At 27.5% G+C, this 18,259-nt stretch overlaps 3 protein-coding genes across 3 annotated transcripts; all 3 read left to right on the top strand.

The window, feature by feature from the left end:
- Positions 1-6,431: 6,431 nt before the first annotated feature.
- Positions 6,432-7,820, top strand: OCT59_002680 (uncharacterized protein; the record flags this gene model as incomplete). Its single annotated transcript, XM_025320162.2, has 2 exons — positions 6,432-6,743; positions 6,855-7,820. 2 exons carry the CDS (start codon positions 6,432-6,434, stop codon positions 7,191-7,193), a joined length of 651 nt encoding a protein of 216 aa, XP_025172032.1. The 3' UTR covers positions 7,194-7,820.
- A 1,603-nt stretch (positions 7,821-9,423) lies between these two features.
- On the top strand, positions 9,424-10,662 carry OCT59_002679 (uncharacterized protein). Its single transcript, XM_025320161.2, has 2 exons — positions 9,424-9,673; positions 9,762-10,662. Exons 1-2 carry the CDS (start codon positions 9,620-9,622, stop codon positions 10,485-10,487), a joined length of 780 nt encoding a protein of 259 aa, XP_025172031.1. The 5' UTR covers positions 9,424-9,619; the 3' UTR covers positions 10,488-10,662.
- Positions 10,663-13,549: 2,887 nt separating this feature from the next.
- On the top strand, positions 13,550-13,923 carry OCT59_002678 (uncharacterized protein; the record flags this gene model as incomplete). The annotated part of the gene is made up of 2 exons (XM_066145082.1): positions 13,550-13,613; positions 13,745-13,923. The coding sequence occupies 2 exons, from the start codon at positions 13,550-13,552 to the stop codon at positions 13,921-13,923; spliced, it is 243 nt and encodes an 80-aa protein (XP_065995834.1).
- Positions 13,924-18,259: the final 4,336 nt, after the last annotated feature.

The following is an 18,259-nucleotide window of genomic DNA, read 5'->3' as shown; positions in this document are numbered from 1 at the left end:
CTAAAATATTATTTGAAAAAAGATTCATTGTAGATTGTAGATATTATTATTCTTATTGATAAGGTATAAGTTTGTATCGAATTTATAATCATATATATATATATATATATACACATATATATATATATATGAAATTTTTTTCTAAAGTTTTCCGAATCACTGGTGATGATATTTACCGCAGATCAAGATCAACATTTTACTTTTAACTCTAAAAGTAAAGGCCTAGACCGGTCCATATTATTTGTCACATAATGAGAATGACAATTTGACGGGAAAACTTATCGATAAAATACATGGTACTTCACATGTATCGTATTATTGTAACTATTGTATGAAATGTGTATGATCCAAAGTCCGAAACTCCGAATCTGCGAATCTGTTCGTGAGAAAATTTTATTATAAGAGGTAAGCAAAAAAATATTATAATCGTACGGTTTTCCAAAATAAGAAAAATCATATTTTCATTGTACCTTTTAAATTCAAATCATATATATTTCCCGATTTTGACAAAAATGTAGTCATCTTAACGTTTCTTAGTATAATATCTGACATATTTTTAATGTTATTTTTAGTCATTGATAGTAAAATAATTATGAATTTCCAACAATATATATCTATAAATGCTCACTTGTCATTATTTTTCCAAACTTAGTTATCTTACATCAATACTCGCAATATCAACGGGTAATTTTTGATCGATCAATACCGAAATTCCGTTAATTATGATGATCAAGGTTTAAATTGACGGTTTTATTAATACTGCGACTTCCAAACCTAGCTAGGTTAGTGAATTAGTATTGCCTTGTGATCGAAATAGTTTCAAGATTTACCTAATATGCTATTATAATTAAAAACTCGTAACTGGTTTTAGTAACTTCAAATTCCTATGAACATACAGTTTTAAGAGTAATATTTGGTCGAGAAAGTTATTAAAACTTGTAACTAAGTTATTAAAACCTTGTAACTATAAGAAATCTTGTCCTAAAATAACGTGAAATCAAATAATAATTAATGAAATGCTCTCTGACTCTCTTATAAGGTTTTACAATTATCTTCGCCTCTGATTTTGTAATCGAGCGACTGATGTATTGCTAATGTATTGACTATTGTAACTTTCTACAAAAAATAAATAAATAAATAAATAAATAAAAAGATATTGAAACTTCAATTGATTTTCTAATTTGTATAACATTAAATTTCATTTCAATTACCTTTAACTTATCTAAGTCAGCTGGATCGCCATTCAAAGAATTCGACCAAGAAAACATACTTATTAAAAATAATACAGTTAAACATGGCATAAACATGGTATGTTATTATAATTTACAACATTCACCTAATAGTTGTTACATTATCAAATGTAAAAGTAACGTAAAAATTAATTACCTCAATATACGCAAGTTACTTGAGCATAAAAACTAAAAAATGGTAAATAATTTATTGTAAGTATAAAAAATATAAAACATGAGAAAGAGTTCGTTACTTTGTTCCCTTTGAGCGAATATAAATATTGCAAGTATAAAAAATATAAAACATGAGAAAAAGTTCTTACACTTTTTTTTACGTATTATCAAACAATAGATTTGGCTCGTCGCGATATACTGACTTCGTTAACGTGGTTAATATAATTAGCGTGACAACGCAAATATTTCGTAGACGCAATATTGTTACCCCTCCGCAAGTAAAACATAATATACAAAAGTACATCATATTTAAAAGTACATAATATTTAAAAGTACATAAAGATGTATAATTTTAAAGGTAACCATAAAGAATCTTTGAAGCGCGCTAAAAAAAAGTCAAAATATTTTCTAGTGACCAATATTTAAAAGAAGTGAGGTGTCTAGGTTTTAAGGCCTTAAGGGTGTTTTTAATAAAAAAAATTGTCATTATATCCACCAATTTTTTAAAATAACCAATTTTTTTTTAAAAAAAAAAAAAAATTAGAAAAAAAATGCGTATTCTTCTCTGATAACATACTCGAGAGAGCGTCATTGTAACGAAATTTGACCGTAAATGTTCACATTATTCGACAAATTACATAGTAAATAGGGAATTTATTTTTTACACTGCCACAATTTTCACTTTTCATAAGCAATGATAATCAATGTATTAAGGTTTATGAAAGATTTTTAGAAATTCCGTAAAAAAACATTCTTATAACGCGAAAATTTTTTATTTCTTTATTAAATTTTATTAATCACATACATATAATTATTATCAATTCTCATATAATTAATTAATGTGCATATTATGACTTCACATGTTCATTCATGATAAAATTTTTTGTAACGAATCGTTATTATAATACCATAACTGCCCCGCTAGTAGAACAGGCTTAGACCTCTAAACAAAAAAAATCGTTAAAAATTAAAAATAAATAAATAATAGTTAAACAATATATTACTTCTATTATTAGAATTTACCGATTCTTTAAAAGGCTTTAAAGGCTTTCAAAACATGATTGATAATCTATACTCATCGATCTTTTATTAATTCAGGAATTTTATTCCTTGAATAATAAGTCATAAGGTTTGAATGAATTGCAGAATGGTGTTACTAGGACGAGATCTATAAATAGTATTACCCGTCATGTGCGGACGTATAATAGGTTGATAGCCCGCTTAGCGCGCATGTTGCGGAATTAAATGATTAATTCCGAACATTCCGAACATCATCTGCAAATCTAAAATTGCGCAGTTAATGATCGTTTCCATAAAATTCGGCAATCGACGAAAGATTTACCCAATTGTGATACTATCCTTGGTTAGTGAAATATGAAAAATGTGAAATAATTTTTTTTTTTTCATTCTACGAAAAAAAAAATGGAATTAACGAATATTTAATATTCAACTGTTAATATTATCTTCCTTTTTAGGATATTCCCAAGATAATTATGAATTATCACATTTATATTTTATCATTAAGTAGAAAAATAAAGTTTTTTTTTTTCGCACAATGCCGAAATAATTATCCAAAAGCATTCGGTAATTCATGACCAGATTCGGGAATTTCATATATTAGAACTAATAACATTTTAAAAAAACAAGAAATGTATGTAATTATGAAATTACCTACCAAATTTAAAGTTACTTTTTAATTTTAGGTAATTTTAATAATCGCACCAATCATTTGAAATATTGAAATATTTAAATCATAACAATAATAAAAAAAATAATAAACTTGGGAAAAAATTGGAAAAAAAAGAATTCCGATATTTCACATGTTCTATTCTATTTGAATAAATTCCGGTATTTTTCATACATATTTTCATATTTTTATTAAAATTTTGTGATTCGTTCAACAAAAAATAAACACTAATATCAAAATAATTATGACAATGGAGAACACAGAGATAAATAAATAAATTTTATTATCTCGACAATTTTAGAAATAACTATTATTTGAACTATAAATTTGCTGGATCGGTCATTTTGTACGACACGTACGACACTAATTTTTTTTTTTCAAAAGTAAAAATTACGACCCAAATTATTTTTTTTTTTCAAAAGTAAAAATTTCCTTCCTTTATAATTGAAAAATGAACTTTATAAATTATAAATTATAAATTATAAATTATAAATTTTTTTTCTTTTTACTTTTTATAGTACTTAATTTATTTAAGTGAGTTTTAAACGAATAATTTAAATTAATATTTTTAAATTTATTTTAAATTTATTTTTTTTATTATTTTTATTTTTTTTTATTTATTTATTATTACTATTTTTTGTTTTTTTTTTAATAAGCAAGAATTTATTTTATTATCATGCATTTTAATTGTTATTTTTAGTACTTACAATAAACGAAAAAGATAAGGTTAAACAGCTAAACACGGCAATAATTTTTTTTAAAATTTTTTTAAAAATTGTAACAATTTAATTTTTTTCGTAAAAAAATTTGATATTGTTATTATTTTTAGCGCGGAAATTCACTTTTTTGTTCAACTGTATAATTTTTACATACATGAAAAAAAAATGCGGAATTGCGTATAATAAAAACTGTAAAATTCATTCTATAATGTGTAGTTCAAAATTTGCCACAATAAGCCCCATGACAGCGCATGCATCGTAAATCATTTTATGATGTCACGTTAAGTCATAATAGTTAACATAACAAGTATTTGATTTCTACTTACGTAGCGAATAAGGCCTCTTTGTATCTAAATACGTATTATTCACTCAATAGATCACCAAATAACGTAAAGAAATTGAACACTGAATTTGAACCTTTTAATGATAATACTTTTTTTCATTTCAAAGTTCAAAGTAGCAAAAGAAAGCAAAAGAACAAAATTTTACAATTCTAGGACATAAAGGAAAGTTTTTTATCGGAAATAATTAAAAAGATCCGATACCGAAATGATTTCGGTAAATTTTAAATTTGATTATTCCAGGTATAACTGATAAGTGATAACACCAGATAAACTTTAATCGGTATATTGCGATTAAGAAAAAATAGATTTATTTTCATTGATAAGAAAGATCAGATTGTTTATTATGTGTTATTGTTATTATCATTTTTACTATTATTTTCTTCCTTTCGGAATTTAATCGCCGTTTACCAAGATACTGGTTATACGATGAATGAATGAATAATACAAATTTGATAAACAAGGAGTCTTTATTACGTTTTATAAATGATCAACAAATAACAATTAATTTGTTTTTTTGTCACTTTGGTGATTATATATATATGTTATATATATATATAGTGGCTTTTTTTGTGTTTGTGTGGCGAGTAAGGGTCAAAAAATTATGTATTGTTGCCAATAAGAAATTTCTTTACTTGTACTTTTTATGCAGTTTATACTGTTTATACTATTTATTACTGTTTATAGTGTTGTTTATAGTTGTTTATATAAAAAAAAATATAAAAAAAATATAAAAAATATAAAAATAAAATTATTATTTTTATAAAAGGAAATTAACAAAAACTCCGAATGATATTTATGATTTCCAACTATAGAAAAAATTGGAGAAATAGGAAATTAACATCCTCCTATAAACTGGTAATTTATGCTAATCATAATTCAATATTTTTAGAATTTATATAAATATCTAACTGACGTAAGCCACACGCGTGAGATTATGTCGGAGTTATTCATTGTTTACTCAATTTTTAATTAACAATAATGACAAGGAAGGATATATATTTTTTGATTACTAAAACCTGAAATTCAAAACTTTGGGATATTTGACAACGACTTTATTATTAGTATTATTATTAACAAGGATATGAAAATATGAAATTTAATTGGTTGAAATTTAATTCGTTTTAAAGGACAACGAATTCCAACCTTGTAAAAAAAAAATCATATTGTTATGTTCATACAATGGAAATACTTAAAATAAATTTATTATGTTTCTAACATAATTAGGGACAATGACTTTTTATGTGAGTATTACATTAATGTTTGAGAAAAACTTAACAAAAAAAGTAGTTAGATTCTAAACTTATTTACAACGAATTGGTTTAATTAGGAATTAAAGCATTCTCATTAATGAAACGATCTCGTCATCAAACAATTTACTAATAATAGTTTTAAAACGAATCGTTTAATGTTTATTGAGAATCAAAAGTTTCCTTTTTCTTTATGTGTTATAAAACGTGTGTAACTCGATTTAAATTAATTGCATAAGATCAAAATTTCAATTCTTTATTTGGGATTTTTTAAACTAATTGCGAGCCACAAAGTTCACCAACCGATCATTTTCTTATTCATTCAATTTCTAAAATTGTTTAGTTTTATTAAAACACTCAGCCACTTATATAATTTTTCCGTTAAAATATATTGTATATATAATATTATTACAATATATTTATTATTATTGTTTTAAAAAAAAAAATTTATGAAATTTTTTTTAAATATGGTAATAAAATAATTCTTACTTCCTAGAATTACTTTAACGGATTAAAAAAAGAGTATTTGAAGAAAAAATTTCAAAGTATATTATTTTGAAATTGTACGCCTAAAAAATTATTTTAATACAATCATCCTTGAACTTTTAACTTTCGGAATAAACATATTTTTTATTTTATTTTTATTTCATTTCATTTTCAGGGAAAATTTCTTTTTCAATGATTAAATGGCTGTTCAAAAACAATGAAATCCGTCTATATTTTGATTTTATGTTACTCATCTAACTCCGTTGGATTTACACGGAATTGTTATTCCATTTTCAATTTTTATGTAACTATATATGTATATATGGAAATCATCCGAAATTCCGAGACTGCGGCTTTAAGCATTTTTTTTTTATAAATATAAATCCAAAAAATCTTTTTTTGTTTTTTTTTTAAAAAAGAAACCAAACAACTAAAAAAAAAAAGTGAAAGATATAAATACATTTTAAATATTTTAAATACATTTTATTTTATATACACATTAAATACACATTTTTTTTTTCTACAAAAATTATAAAAAAAAAAACATGACTCGCACAATGACTTCTCAAAATAGTAACAAATATTTTGAACAAATAAGAGGATCTAATTGCTCTCGAGTTCAAAGAATTAAATTAACCAAAGCTTTTTATACTTCACCTTCACCTTACGAAAGAATTATTAAACCAAATAATAATATTAATAATAATAATAATAATAATAATGATCATTCAAAAGATTGTAATAGTTGTAATGATTCTGGTAATTGTATGAAATTACTTACTGAACGTTTGGCTAGAATTGAGGATTTGGTTAATAATCTTTATAAATTAACTCAAGGTTTAAAAAATTCTAAAAAGGTATTTTTTATTTTAATCATTTTTCTTATTCTTCTTTTTATTATTAAAATTTTTCTTTAGATTTAATGCTTTTGCGTCCCTTTTTTTTTTCCTTCCTTCCTTTCTTCTTAGAATCCTGTATATAGTGATATTAATACTTCAAAACAAAAAGTTCGAATGTTTCGTAATATCGATTTATCTACTTGTAAATTGGATGACCTACAAAAACTTGTAATTTTTACTACGAATGCCATGAATTTCCCTTCATCTCAAGATTCTATTTCACCAAAATTTATTCTTAATAACGAAAAGAATCTTGGTGAAGATTATTTAAAGAAAAAATATTTTGCTGCAAACTGGAAGGAAGAAAAGTTAAAATGCTCAGCAACCCTTGATTTAAAGCCTTCGTCATCACCGGATACTTTAATAAATCACGTGCCGACGGGGCGAGATCAAGAAGTTGCTCACTGAGGATATTTTTTAAAAAAAGAAAGCGTAACGGAAATTTAAACAACAATCATAATAAACACAATTTTAAGATTCGCATTTTTTATAAAATTCTTTATAGAAGAAAAATTTTTTTCGGTGTCAGGTAACAACACCTCTTAAGATTTATTTATATATATATATACATTATTTAGAGGTCAAAAACTTTTGTATTATGAATCCTATAAATATTACCAAATATTATCAAACATTATCCCTAACCAACCCCCAAAAATCACAAAAATCCCCAAAAATCCCCAAAAATCCCAAAAAATCCCAAAAAAATCAAAATTCACATAAAAAAAAAGTACTTTCTTTAATTTTTAATTTAGTAAATTTAATAAATTCTATATAATCCTCCCCTTTTAATTTATGCATGTTACATTTGTAGAAAAATTTATCACAAAAAATTCATCCGTTCGCTTTTTTTCGTAGGTTTCCAATTTATGAATTCACTTTATCAATTTTCTTTATAAATATTTTTTTTTTCTATTATTTCTATTTTCATATTTTTCTTTTTTTTTTTTTTTTGTTAAATATATATTTTCTCTTCTACTTGTCATGTGAAAATTTTATAATAAAAAAATGATTAAAAAAATTTTATACTATCAAATAATGTATTATTATTATTATTATTATTATTATTATTGAATTTATAATTTATTCTGATACGCTCTATATTAATCACCTGAATCTTTTTTTTTTATCATAGAATTTATATAGGTTTACTTCAATACCACATCGCAAACATATTTAGCATATTTGGGATTTTGGGTATTTAGCATATTTGAATATTTAGCATATTTTGGTATTTAGCATATTTGGGTATTTAGCAAATTTAGATATTTAGCATATTTGGGTATTTAGTATATTTGGGTATTTAGCATATTTGGGTATTTAGTATATTTGGGTATTTAGCATATTTGGGTATTTAGTATATTTGGGTATTTAGCATATTTGGGTATTTGGCTCATAATTTCTGACCCAAATTACAAAAAATCTCAAATTTTAAATTTTAATTACAATTACAGGTTAACGATATAATCCAATTTTTTTTTAAAAAAAAAAATAAAGAAAATTTTCAAAGGGCGATTTTACATATATTTATTTTGATGCGTTCAATGCGTTTAATGAATTTTTTAATCAAAGGGCGATTTTACATATATTTACTTCGATGCGTTCAATGAATTTTTTTATCAAAGGGTAATTTTACATAAGTATCCAGATTTTTTTTTTATAAAAAAAAACTAATGAATTTCGAATCTTCCATAGCAGGCATATATTTCAACGCACTTGTCACGAGACGAATTCTCTATTTCCATGTCGCATTAAAAACCTCGAATCATCCTACTGTATATTCCACACATTTTTCGTTAACCTCAAATTTTCTGCGGATTTTTCAAGGGAAATCATTTATCCGAAAATCTAGACATTATAAGCAATGGTCCGCTTTTTTTCATTGTGACCGCAACAGTGAATGTAACAGTGGCCGGTAACAGGTTAGATGAATCTCAAACATGAACGAAATTCTTAATTAATTTCATTCATGAAAATTAGAAATCCTTAATAATGTTCACAAGAAACCAAAACAGATTTTTTTACACAAGAATCAAAGCTCATATGACTCTTTTCTGTTATCATCGGGTTTTAGATAACTTTATAAAGAACAATGGCTTGATTATATTCGTTTGATTATATTGGCTTAATACAGTTAGTTGATTAACAAAGAAAGAATGAAACTTTGTACTTTTTTCAAAGGGATCGTCATTCGCCTTAGGAGATTGGTCTCCGACAATCAAATTATTAACAGTTAAGTCCATTCATTTATTCATTTTTATATGGAAAAGAACAAAAATTTTTTTAAACTTTTTTTTTCTCAATCAAAAAGAATTTTTATTATCATTCAATTTACCAATAAAAGTATTTCATTAACTGATAAAAACGAGTTTTATTGATTTTTTATTGATTTTTATTGATTTTAAAAAAAAAACTAGTTTTTTTTAAAACTTTTTGAATGACAAAAAAAAAAAAAAAAAATTCTTATCGCATATTACTATGAAAGTATAACGTATCACTAATAAATTTTTATAATCGGATTTATTTTCCGGTTGTCAAGTTAAAAAATTGAAATTTTTTTTGTGTACTTTAATGACAAATCATTTTAATGAAAAAAAGCCACTTATAAAAAAGGGTCCAATACAGTTTTTTTTTTTTTACTTTTTTCTAAAAAAATTTTCTTCCATAAGAATATTTCTTGGTTTTTTCCTTTGTCATTCCATTGTCAAAGGAATTTTCCAAGAAATTTCTTTTAAATCCACCACATATTTTTTATTATTAAACCAACTAATCATTTAATCGTTTACTTTAATAATTTTTGTCAAACCTTATAATTTTTGTCAAACTTTATTACGATGACGAGTAATCTTCCTATTGATCGTATAATTTTAAATGTCGGTGGTGTTAAGGTAACTAATTGAATCAGTTTGGAACGAAATTTTATTATATAACCATTTACTTACATGGTAAATATAACTATTTACTTACATAATATAGTATGAGACGCATCGTGATACTCTCTTATCACGACCGGAATCTTTTCTTGGTACGATGTTGAAAGATGAGAATTTATCAATGTTAAAATTGGAAAATGGAAATGAGTTGTTCCTTGATAGAAATGGACGTGCTTTTCATTATATTCTAGAATTTTATCGTACAGGAAAATTCCTTTGGCGCGATTATGCACATTATGAACAAACTCCAGAAGATATATCAAGGGGTTGTTGTGCAAGTATGATTACTAAAGAAGAAATTGAATCGGAAATCGATTTTTTTCAATTAAAAATTGAATTACCATCACCTCCGATTATCGAAAAACCTGATCCATACGTTGAAATGTTGAACAAATTTATCGGAATTATGGAATCTTTTATTTCAACTGCAAAAGGAATTTATATTCATAAGATTAGTATAACATTTCCTTGTCATGATAGAGAAAGTTTTTTCCTTCAACCAAAAATTAAGATGTTAGAAGAAATTATACTACCTTTTTCTGATTGTGGATTTTATATATTACAAAAATATGGTAAAAAGATTGGAATTTACCTAGAAGAAAATGATAATAAGTTAAAATGGGAATGTGATGTCGATGCCGCAGGTTGGCTTGAAGCAAAATGTATTATTAAAATTGAAATTGAAGAATTTAATGAATCTTCCGAATCTTTTATTGTTGATAATTCGGTTCTTGGAAATTCCAAAAAATTGAAAGAAATAACTCAGTAAACTCTGTAAACTCTGTAAACTCTGTAAGAATTTTTTTTTTGTATGATTTAAAAAAACATTTTTTTTTTTTTCAAATGTAAATTATTTCATTATCATTATGTATTTTAAAAAAGGACATTTTATTAAGTTCAAATAAATTAAGCGCATATTATTATTTGTTATTAAACTTTATTAAACAAAATTGATTGATTACCTAATCAATGAAATCCGCGCCGTGCCACATTAATTTCAATTATAATGTTACATTTTTTCATGTTGTGTTTAGTCTTTATCGGGAAAAGCTATGGTTAACTTAGTTTTCTCCTTGGTTTATTTATTTTTTTTCTCATATTATAATAATTCCATTTATGGGAAGTCAAATAACATTCATTTACTAAATGATTAATTGTATTTATGCATATTCATACATATGTTTGTTTTTCTATAAATTCGGTAGTAAAAGTTTAGTCGTTTGGTCATACTTGATAAATTATGATTATGATTGGTCTGAAATATTATGATTTCATTATTCTCCCCTCCCGAAAACCTTTACCATAAAGTGCTTGAACTCGAAATTTTTTGAAATCGAACTAGGTAATCGAACAGATCAAAATTCAAATGGCTTCTCGAAGGTTGTAACAAATTTTTGTCCAAAATCCAAGAACTTTCTAATTGATTGTTATGTCATAATGATTACGATACTATTAAGTTGGAAATGAAGTTACGATCAAGCACTTAAAATAAAAAATGTGATGATCGGTTAAAATTTAGCCGATGTCATAGTGCCATAATTCTGGCCGGTATTATGAATTTGGCCAAAGTTACCGTCGATCATAATAACAGAGAAATTTTTATCTTCTATCGTAACTTTTGTGTACTTTTTTTAAACCCAACAAATTACCATAATTCAGATTATTCTAGCTTATTGGGTGGATTTTCTGCTTTGCGAGTGGGAGTTTAGTCTTTTTTTGTAATTTGTTCGTAAACGTGTAGCATCGTAGGTATACTTCTACCGTTCTACGTGTTTAGTTGTATACTTAGATTTTTTGTATGATTCATTGCCACCGAGTCTTTTGGACTCACTGGCCTATTATCTACAAAATTAATAAAAATCGTCCTTGTGACGTCATTAGCTCCACAAAAAAAAAAAAAAAAAAAAATACCATAATTCAGATCATCATCATTTTATACAAGAATTGTTTCAAATATGACAGAATGCTATTAGATCACTAGGACTTAGTGTAAGTATTTAATATACGGTACTTTGAATTGCATGTTTCCAAGAACAATGAAATTTTCTTGAATATAAATACAGCACTTTAATACAGAATCAATTTTTTGGGTTTCCAATATTATTAAAAAAATCTTTTTTTTTTTAATGACGCCAGTTTTATTTGAATGTATTTGCAACGACGGCAGCACTAGCAGCTAAACATCAGCAACTGTAGAATTTAGAATTTATGATAATAATTAATATTTATTATTAGAAATATTGTATATCACCAATATCATTTCCTTTCTTTGTTATTGAAAAAAAATAATATAAAGATAAATAAATCATTGACATTAAAAAAAGCACTAAATCTCCACTAAAATCCTTAACGTAAAATACTGAAGACTTTGCTTTTGTTGATATGTTTTTTTATTTTTTCTTTGTACGTATTTTACACAGAAAATGCTAAAGAAAGAAAAATAAAATTTTGACGTTCCTCAACGCAACTTACGCAAGACATTAACTTCTGTATATTTTCGTATAAATTTAACTCCTAAGAAACACTCCTTGCCTTTTCGTTTCTTGTAGCGTTAGCGACCATGTATACAGAAGCACTAGTACTGATACGGTCAGCATATTTACTTCTCTGGCTAATACAATCAAAGGTAGGCCATATTTTAATTATATTATTGAACAAGACTAGGACTTGTGTCTTGGATAGATAGATAATAGGAGACCTGAAATGGGTGGAGCAGTATTTTGAATGAGAAATTTCTTTCGGGTATAAGAAACTCTAAATTGTCAAAAACTTGTTCGTGTCGTTATTTTTAGTAACCGATATTCTTATGACATTGAAGTCAATATCAGTAGAATTAATTTAATTTCTAATGATCATGGCAGTATTCTTAATGATCTTATAATAACTGCTCACTTGTTATGGGTATCCGGACTTTTTACCAAAGTCCATTTCATCGAAGCAATTTCGCCGAAGGGATGTTTCACTAAAGTGTCATTTTACTGAAATGCCATTTCCCCGAATGGACATTTTACCGAATGACCATTTTGCGAAGGGCATTTCGCCGAAGCTATTTCGGCGAAGGGACATTTCGCCGAAGATATGAAATTTTTCAGTTTTCCTTTTCTTTTTTATAAGACAAACAAATTATTACAAGTTACGTTTGTTTATTTTATTTTAATTACAGTAAAGAAAAATAAATTTTTCATCGTACTCATCAATTTTCCGAAACATTTTTATTTTCTCTGTATTGATTAAGGAATTATGTTAATCATTAATATTTACTATTCGGGGGAAAAGGATTGATGAAATGCCTATTCGACAAAACGCCCATCCGACGAATTATCTTTTCGGAGAAAATTCCCTCATGCGAAATGACCTCGGCGAAATGGTCTCGGCGAAATAGACTTCGACGAAACGTACCGTAACACTTGTTATGTAATGTTACTATATATTGGAATAAAAAGAAGACATGTAACAGGCATCATGCGCGTAATTGACCATTAAACAGAAACTCATTCATGTCCACCAGGCTTTCTTGGACGTACAGTATCTCTAGTTCGCGGAGGAGTTTGGAATACTTTAGGAAGCTCAGAACGCCATAAAATAATCAGGAGTCGGCGAAGCTTTCTTTGCAAGCCAAAGAGAGACACCAAGAAGGGAATTACCTTGATGAATGGATGTGGACATTTTAAAAATCCGTTAGATTATCCGCCCGAAACGATAATTTTGATGCAAGACGATGTGGCTAAAAACCCATATATGTTCACTAGTCTTCAAAAAAATATATTCTTTTCGTGGCGTAACCAGAAGTTAAATTTTTTAGAGTTTCAAAATGGTTTAAAAATTTTTGCTATGAGTGGACGACGTTCTAGTAGAAAAGGATTTATGGTGCAGTGCAGAGACAATTTGAAGCGACGTTAGACATAAAAGAAGGATCTCTAATACTGGTAGGGGTTTCATTCAGATATAATTGTCTCGTAATCCGCCTGCAGGATTCACAGTCCAAGGGTGCACAATGGACTATCATTTTTTTTTTTAATTATGTAGTTACTGTAGTGTCTGTCCAACGAACAATGTGCAAATCATTTAATGTGCTTGCACCTCCTCCGAATTCACCACCTCCTCCCACCACCACCCCCTCCGCCTCTTCCGCCACCTTCACCACTGCCTCCACACCACCGCCTTCATTTCACAGAAGAGTAAAGACTGCTATGAGAAATCAATAATAAATAAAAATATTTGCAGTATTAACGTTTGGGAAAATAAACTTTCCTTTATTATTACTTTAAAATCGTTAACGGGACTTTCCAAAAGAATTCTAGAGAAAAAGTATTAGTAGTGTCCAAAAATTAAAAGATTGAGCTCCCTATTGTAGTTAAAAATAAACTCTCTTTTGTAATTAATTCTCAGATCTACGGAATCAGATGACTTTGCTTTTGGAGGATTTGTCACGTGGCTGAAATATCGAAATTTGGAAATTTGAAAATATTAACCTTCATTTGGTGTTTCGTTTCTTTAATATTTTTTTTTTAAAAAAATAAATTAGCGCTATTAATAACAATAAAACGACTTTGGGAAATGTAAGAATGTGGTGGATGGATATTAGCAATACCAAATTTTTTGTATCGATAAAGAAGCTAATGCACGTTCTTTTTTTTTCGTTTTTTTTTTCATTCATAATTTCGGTACATCTTGTCTTAAAAATGACCTGATGACATAAGGCTTCAAATAGGTGAAGAACCCATGTAAAAAAGTGCCAAAAAAAATGTAAAATAAATAATAATTATAAATTTTTTCGTTAGCTTTATATTATATAAGTCAAAAATTTCTTTAAAAATTGAATATTCACCTAATCACCTGATATTAAAATACTTATATCACCGAATCTTACAACTGAAATAAAGAAGTTTAAAAGGCATTATATTATATATTTATTTTTCAACGAATAAAATTTAACTTCGTTTCTTGCGCTTTCTAGTAAAACTTTTTTTTTCTATTCTTTCTTCCCTGTAAAAAAAAATGTCCGGAAATTGTAGCTAAAAACATCCGGAAAATGTCCGTGTGTCCGGAAAACGTCCAGAAAATTGCAATATTCCGGACACTTTCTGGACGCTGGGTCTGAACCCTCCTAGACATTTTCTGGACATTTTCTGGAAAATGGAAATTTTCCAACGTCCGGAATATTGCAATATTCCGGACATATTCCAGACAAATAAACATTTTCCGGACGTTTTTAGCTACAATTTCCGGACATTCTTTTTTTATAGGGCTTTATTTATACAATAGAAACTAGTATAAGAAAATTAATGAATTATTTTTGGCTCTCGATTTCACATGGAAGCCAGTACACAAGAGAAATATGCATTTATTTGACACTTTAAAATTTTGGGTCATTAAAAGATTAATTTTTTTAGCCAAAGAAGATGGGGAGTGCAACCTTTTCTGCTAATTTGTCGTTAAACTAAATGCGTGAAAAGTATTAAAGAATAAAGATCGTAATTTTTGCAGGTAGGTTATGCACAATGAAGTAAACTTTGCTACGTACGATTATCAACAATGACTGTTTATTAACTATTTTGGTAAATTTGTCTGAGTGTAAGAAGAGGTTAGTACTATTAAAAATACCTGTACAAACAAATTGTCTTAAATTTAACTTACATGCTTTATCAGAAATTGTTATATTAATTAATGAAATTATACATAACCAGCATCTGCCAACTGACGTCTGATCGTTATTTAACTTTTTAAGGCATTATAAATATTAAACAAAATGTTATCTTGCGTAGATCGTCTTCGGACACTAAAAAATTTAAAAAGGATGCACGTCTATCTCAAATTATTATTATCTGTCGGTCAAGAACCTTTGACCGACCGACCGTTTGACCGACAATTTGACCGACCATTTGACCGACTAGAGTCACCAGACTAACTTCTGACCAAAATTGTCACAAACGGTCGGTCAGAAGTCTTTGACCGACCGATATCGATCACGGTTATGACCGGTGTAGTTGTAGTTCTAGTGCCCATCATAACGACGTTGCCACTTGCTACCACTAGCTACAAAACTACAAAATAGTTCTTTATTAAATTCAGTGAAAAAATTGTAACAATTCCCGAGTTTCATAATAAAATAAAAGTTAATAATAATAAAAGAAAAATTTATCCAAATTTCTCAAGTCAATACTTAATCATTGAAACCAATTAAGCAAGTAATTTCTAATTTTGGAAGTTATAAAAATTATTTATTCTTTCTCACTGCCATTCGACCCTTCGTCACTGTTATGTAGATCATATTCAAGTTACCCACATCATTAGCTACCCGATCCCATAATTAACCAATAAAAGACCCAGAATAAATATAAATTCAAAAATGGTTTAACGTCATTACGGACGCAGTACATTTAAAATTCTATAAATATAATACTGCGCCCAAAATTAATAATTTTACTAGGCAATTTCTACTTCTACCCGTGACCGTTGCCATCCCTAACTTTAGCTTTAGAGCGTTATTATGAAATTTGTTAATTTGAATAAATTTAATTGAATATTATTTGTTAGAAAATAAAATAATCCGAGTAATAGTATGGTATACTATTATATTTCGACACTATTATATTTAAACTTGAGCTCACAAACCTTAGATACTATATAGTATATAGTAATTAGTAAATAATCTCCTGCTGGATTTTCACCATATTAGGCTATAAATTTCATAAGTTATTTAATTTTTTAAAAAAATTACTACTGTTATTGCGCTTTCCGCATGCTCATAATTTAACGTTTCATTTGTTTTAATTGATATATTTTTGCGAATACTGAACACTGACTCACTGAAACTCAGTCACTGAGTCCATTTTTCTTATAATAATTATAATTCTGGATAAATTTATAATGTCGGCCAGAATTAAGAACCTGACAAAGTCGTAAGTCATAAATGACAAATTACTTGTGACAATCATATACGTCATAGTCGTCATATGATGTCATGTGCCAACACTGCGGCGTTCAGTAATATTTTTCTTGTGTAATTGTTGTTAGTGAAGGAACATTTTGCTGCATTAGGCGAATCGATTTGTGTTAACCCATGCAATTTTCCTTCCATTCATCCACTGACGTCATTCTATTTGGTGTTACATATTTTATATTAAGCTATTTTTCGTAATCAATTTTTTCAATAAAAAAAAAATGATACTGACGCGACGAACTTTAACGGTTTCCGTTTTTCTAGTAATGTGATAGCCAGCCAGTTGTAGGAAAATTTTCTTTTGAAGGGATATGTCTGAATTTATGTTATGATATTTATACAAACAAATTAAATATAGATAATATCAGAGCCAAGGTAAATAAATGTAGAAGAGATTTTCTAAATACCAAAAAGGACGCGAGGATTAGGATCTGGGAAGAGGTTTGAGATACGTAGATGGTGACACTTTCAAAGAGGGTCTAAGGACTGGGATTTCTCGCCCTCTGTTTCTTGGAAATAAAATCTGGATTTCAACGTGATTTTAATCTGCCTGGATTATATGTCGAGGTCATCGAGTATTCGGTCATAGAGGGATCTGATTTAATTAGATAGTTTAAATTTTAGTTTAAGCACGTCTTTATTTATTTATTTTTTTGCTTTGTTTTCACGTCTTCATTTATTTATTTTTTTTGCTTTGTTTTTGATTAGATATAGTTTTAGTTTTGTTTTATTTTTAGATAGTTTTTAGTATAGGCCTTTAGATAGAATGTTTTAGTTATAGATGCAGTACGTGGGACGTGCGTTTCTAGGTATTTCTTAGAATATATAATCTATGCTATAGAATTATATATTTTAATAAAGAAATGCGATACTAATTCTTAAAAAAAAAATTTTGTTTCATGACAACTTTGTTAAAATATAATTTACGCCATTTTGAAAAGTAGAAATCATGATACGAAATAGAGCTCGATAACAGAATCGGGCATATTTTGAGTTAGCTGCGTAATTTGGCCAACATAAAATAGGTTCGCGGTTGAGCTGTTTGAGTCGGTTCGTTTCTTTCGGTTCGGTACTTTTGTTCTGAATCGATTCTGATAAATTTTTGATATGAACTGATTTAGTTCTGGACTGAATTGATCAAGAAATGATTATGGAATTGTGGTACCGAACCAGTTCATCCGATTCGAAACAGCTCAAGTCAGTTCAGTTCGTTCAATAGTATCAGTTTGAAACTATAACGGGCTGAGCGAGTCTTTCACCATCTCTACAGTCTACATACAAATCCTAATTTATACAATTAGCCGAAACTTGCCGAAAACATGGCCGAATCCGAAAGTTCTAAAATCTGAAACGAAACACTGGCTGTAATCATACATCACGTGACACATGATAAAATTTTAGCCACGAAATTTTCATGAAATTTTGCGTTACATCAAAATTTATAATGCGGGCCAAAATGCATAATGCTGGCTAGAAAATTTCGGCCCAACTTTCGATTTTCGACTGGAGTTTCGTTTTGGAATGATTGGCCGAAGGCCGAATCCTAAATTATTCCGAAATTGCCAAGTTTCGGCAACATGTATATCCTAGTTCAACTA

The sequence above is a fragment of the Rhizophagus irregularis genome, chromosome 11, assembly GCF_026210795.1.
Source record: "Rhizophagus irregularis chromosome 11, complete sequence".
In the NCBI taxonomy this organism is placed as follows: Eukaryota; Fungi; Glomeromycota; class Glomeromycetes; order Glomerales; family Glomeraceae; genus Rhizophagus; species Rhizophagus irregularis.
This window is presented reverse-complemented; position numbering and strand designations above follow the sequence as displayed.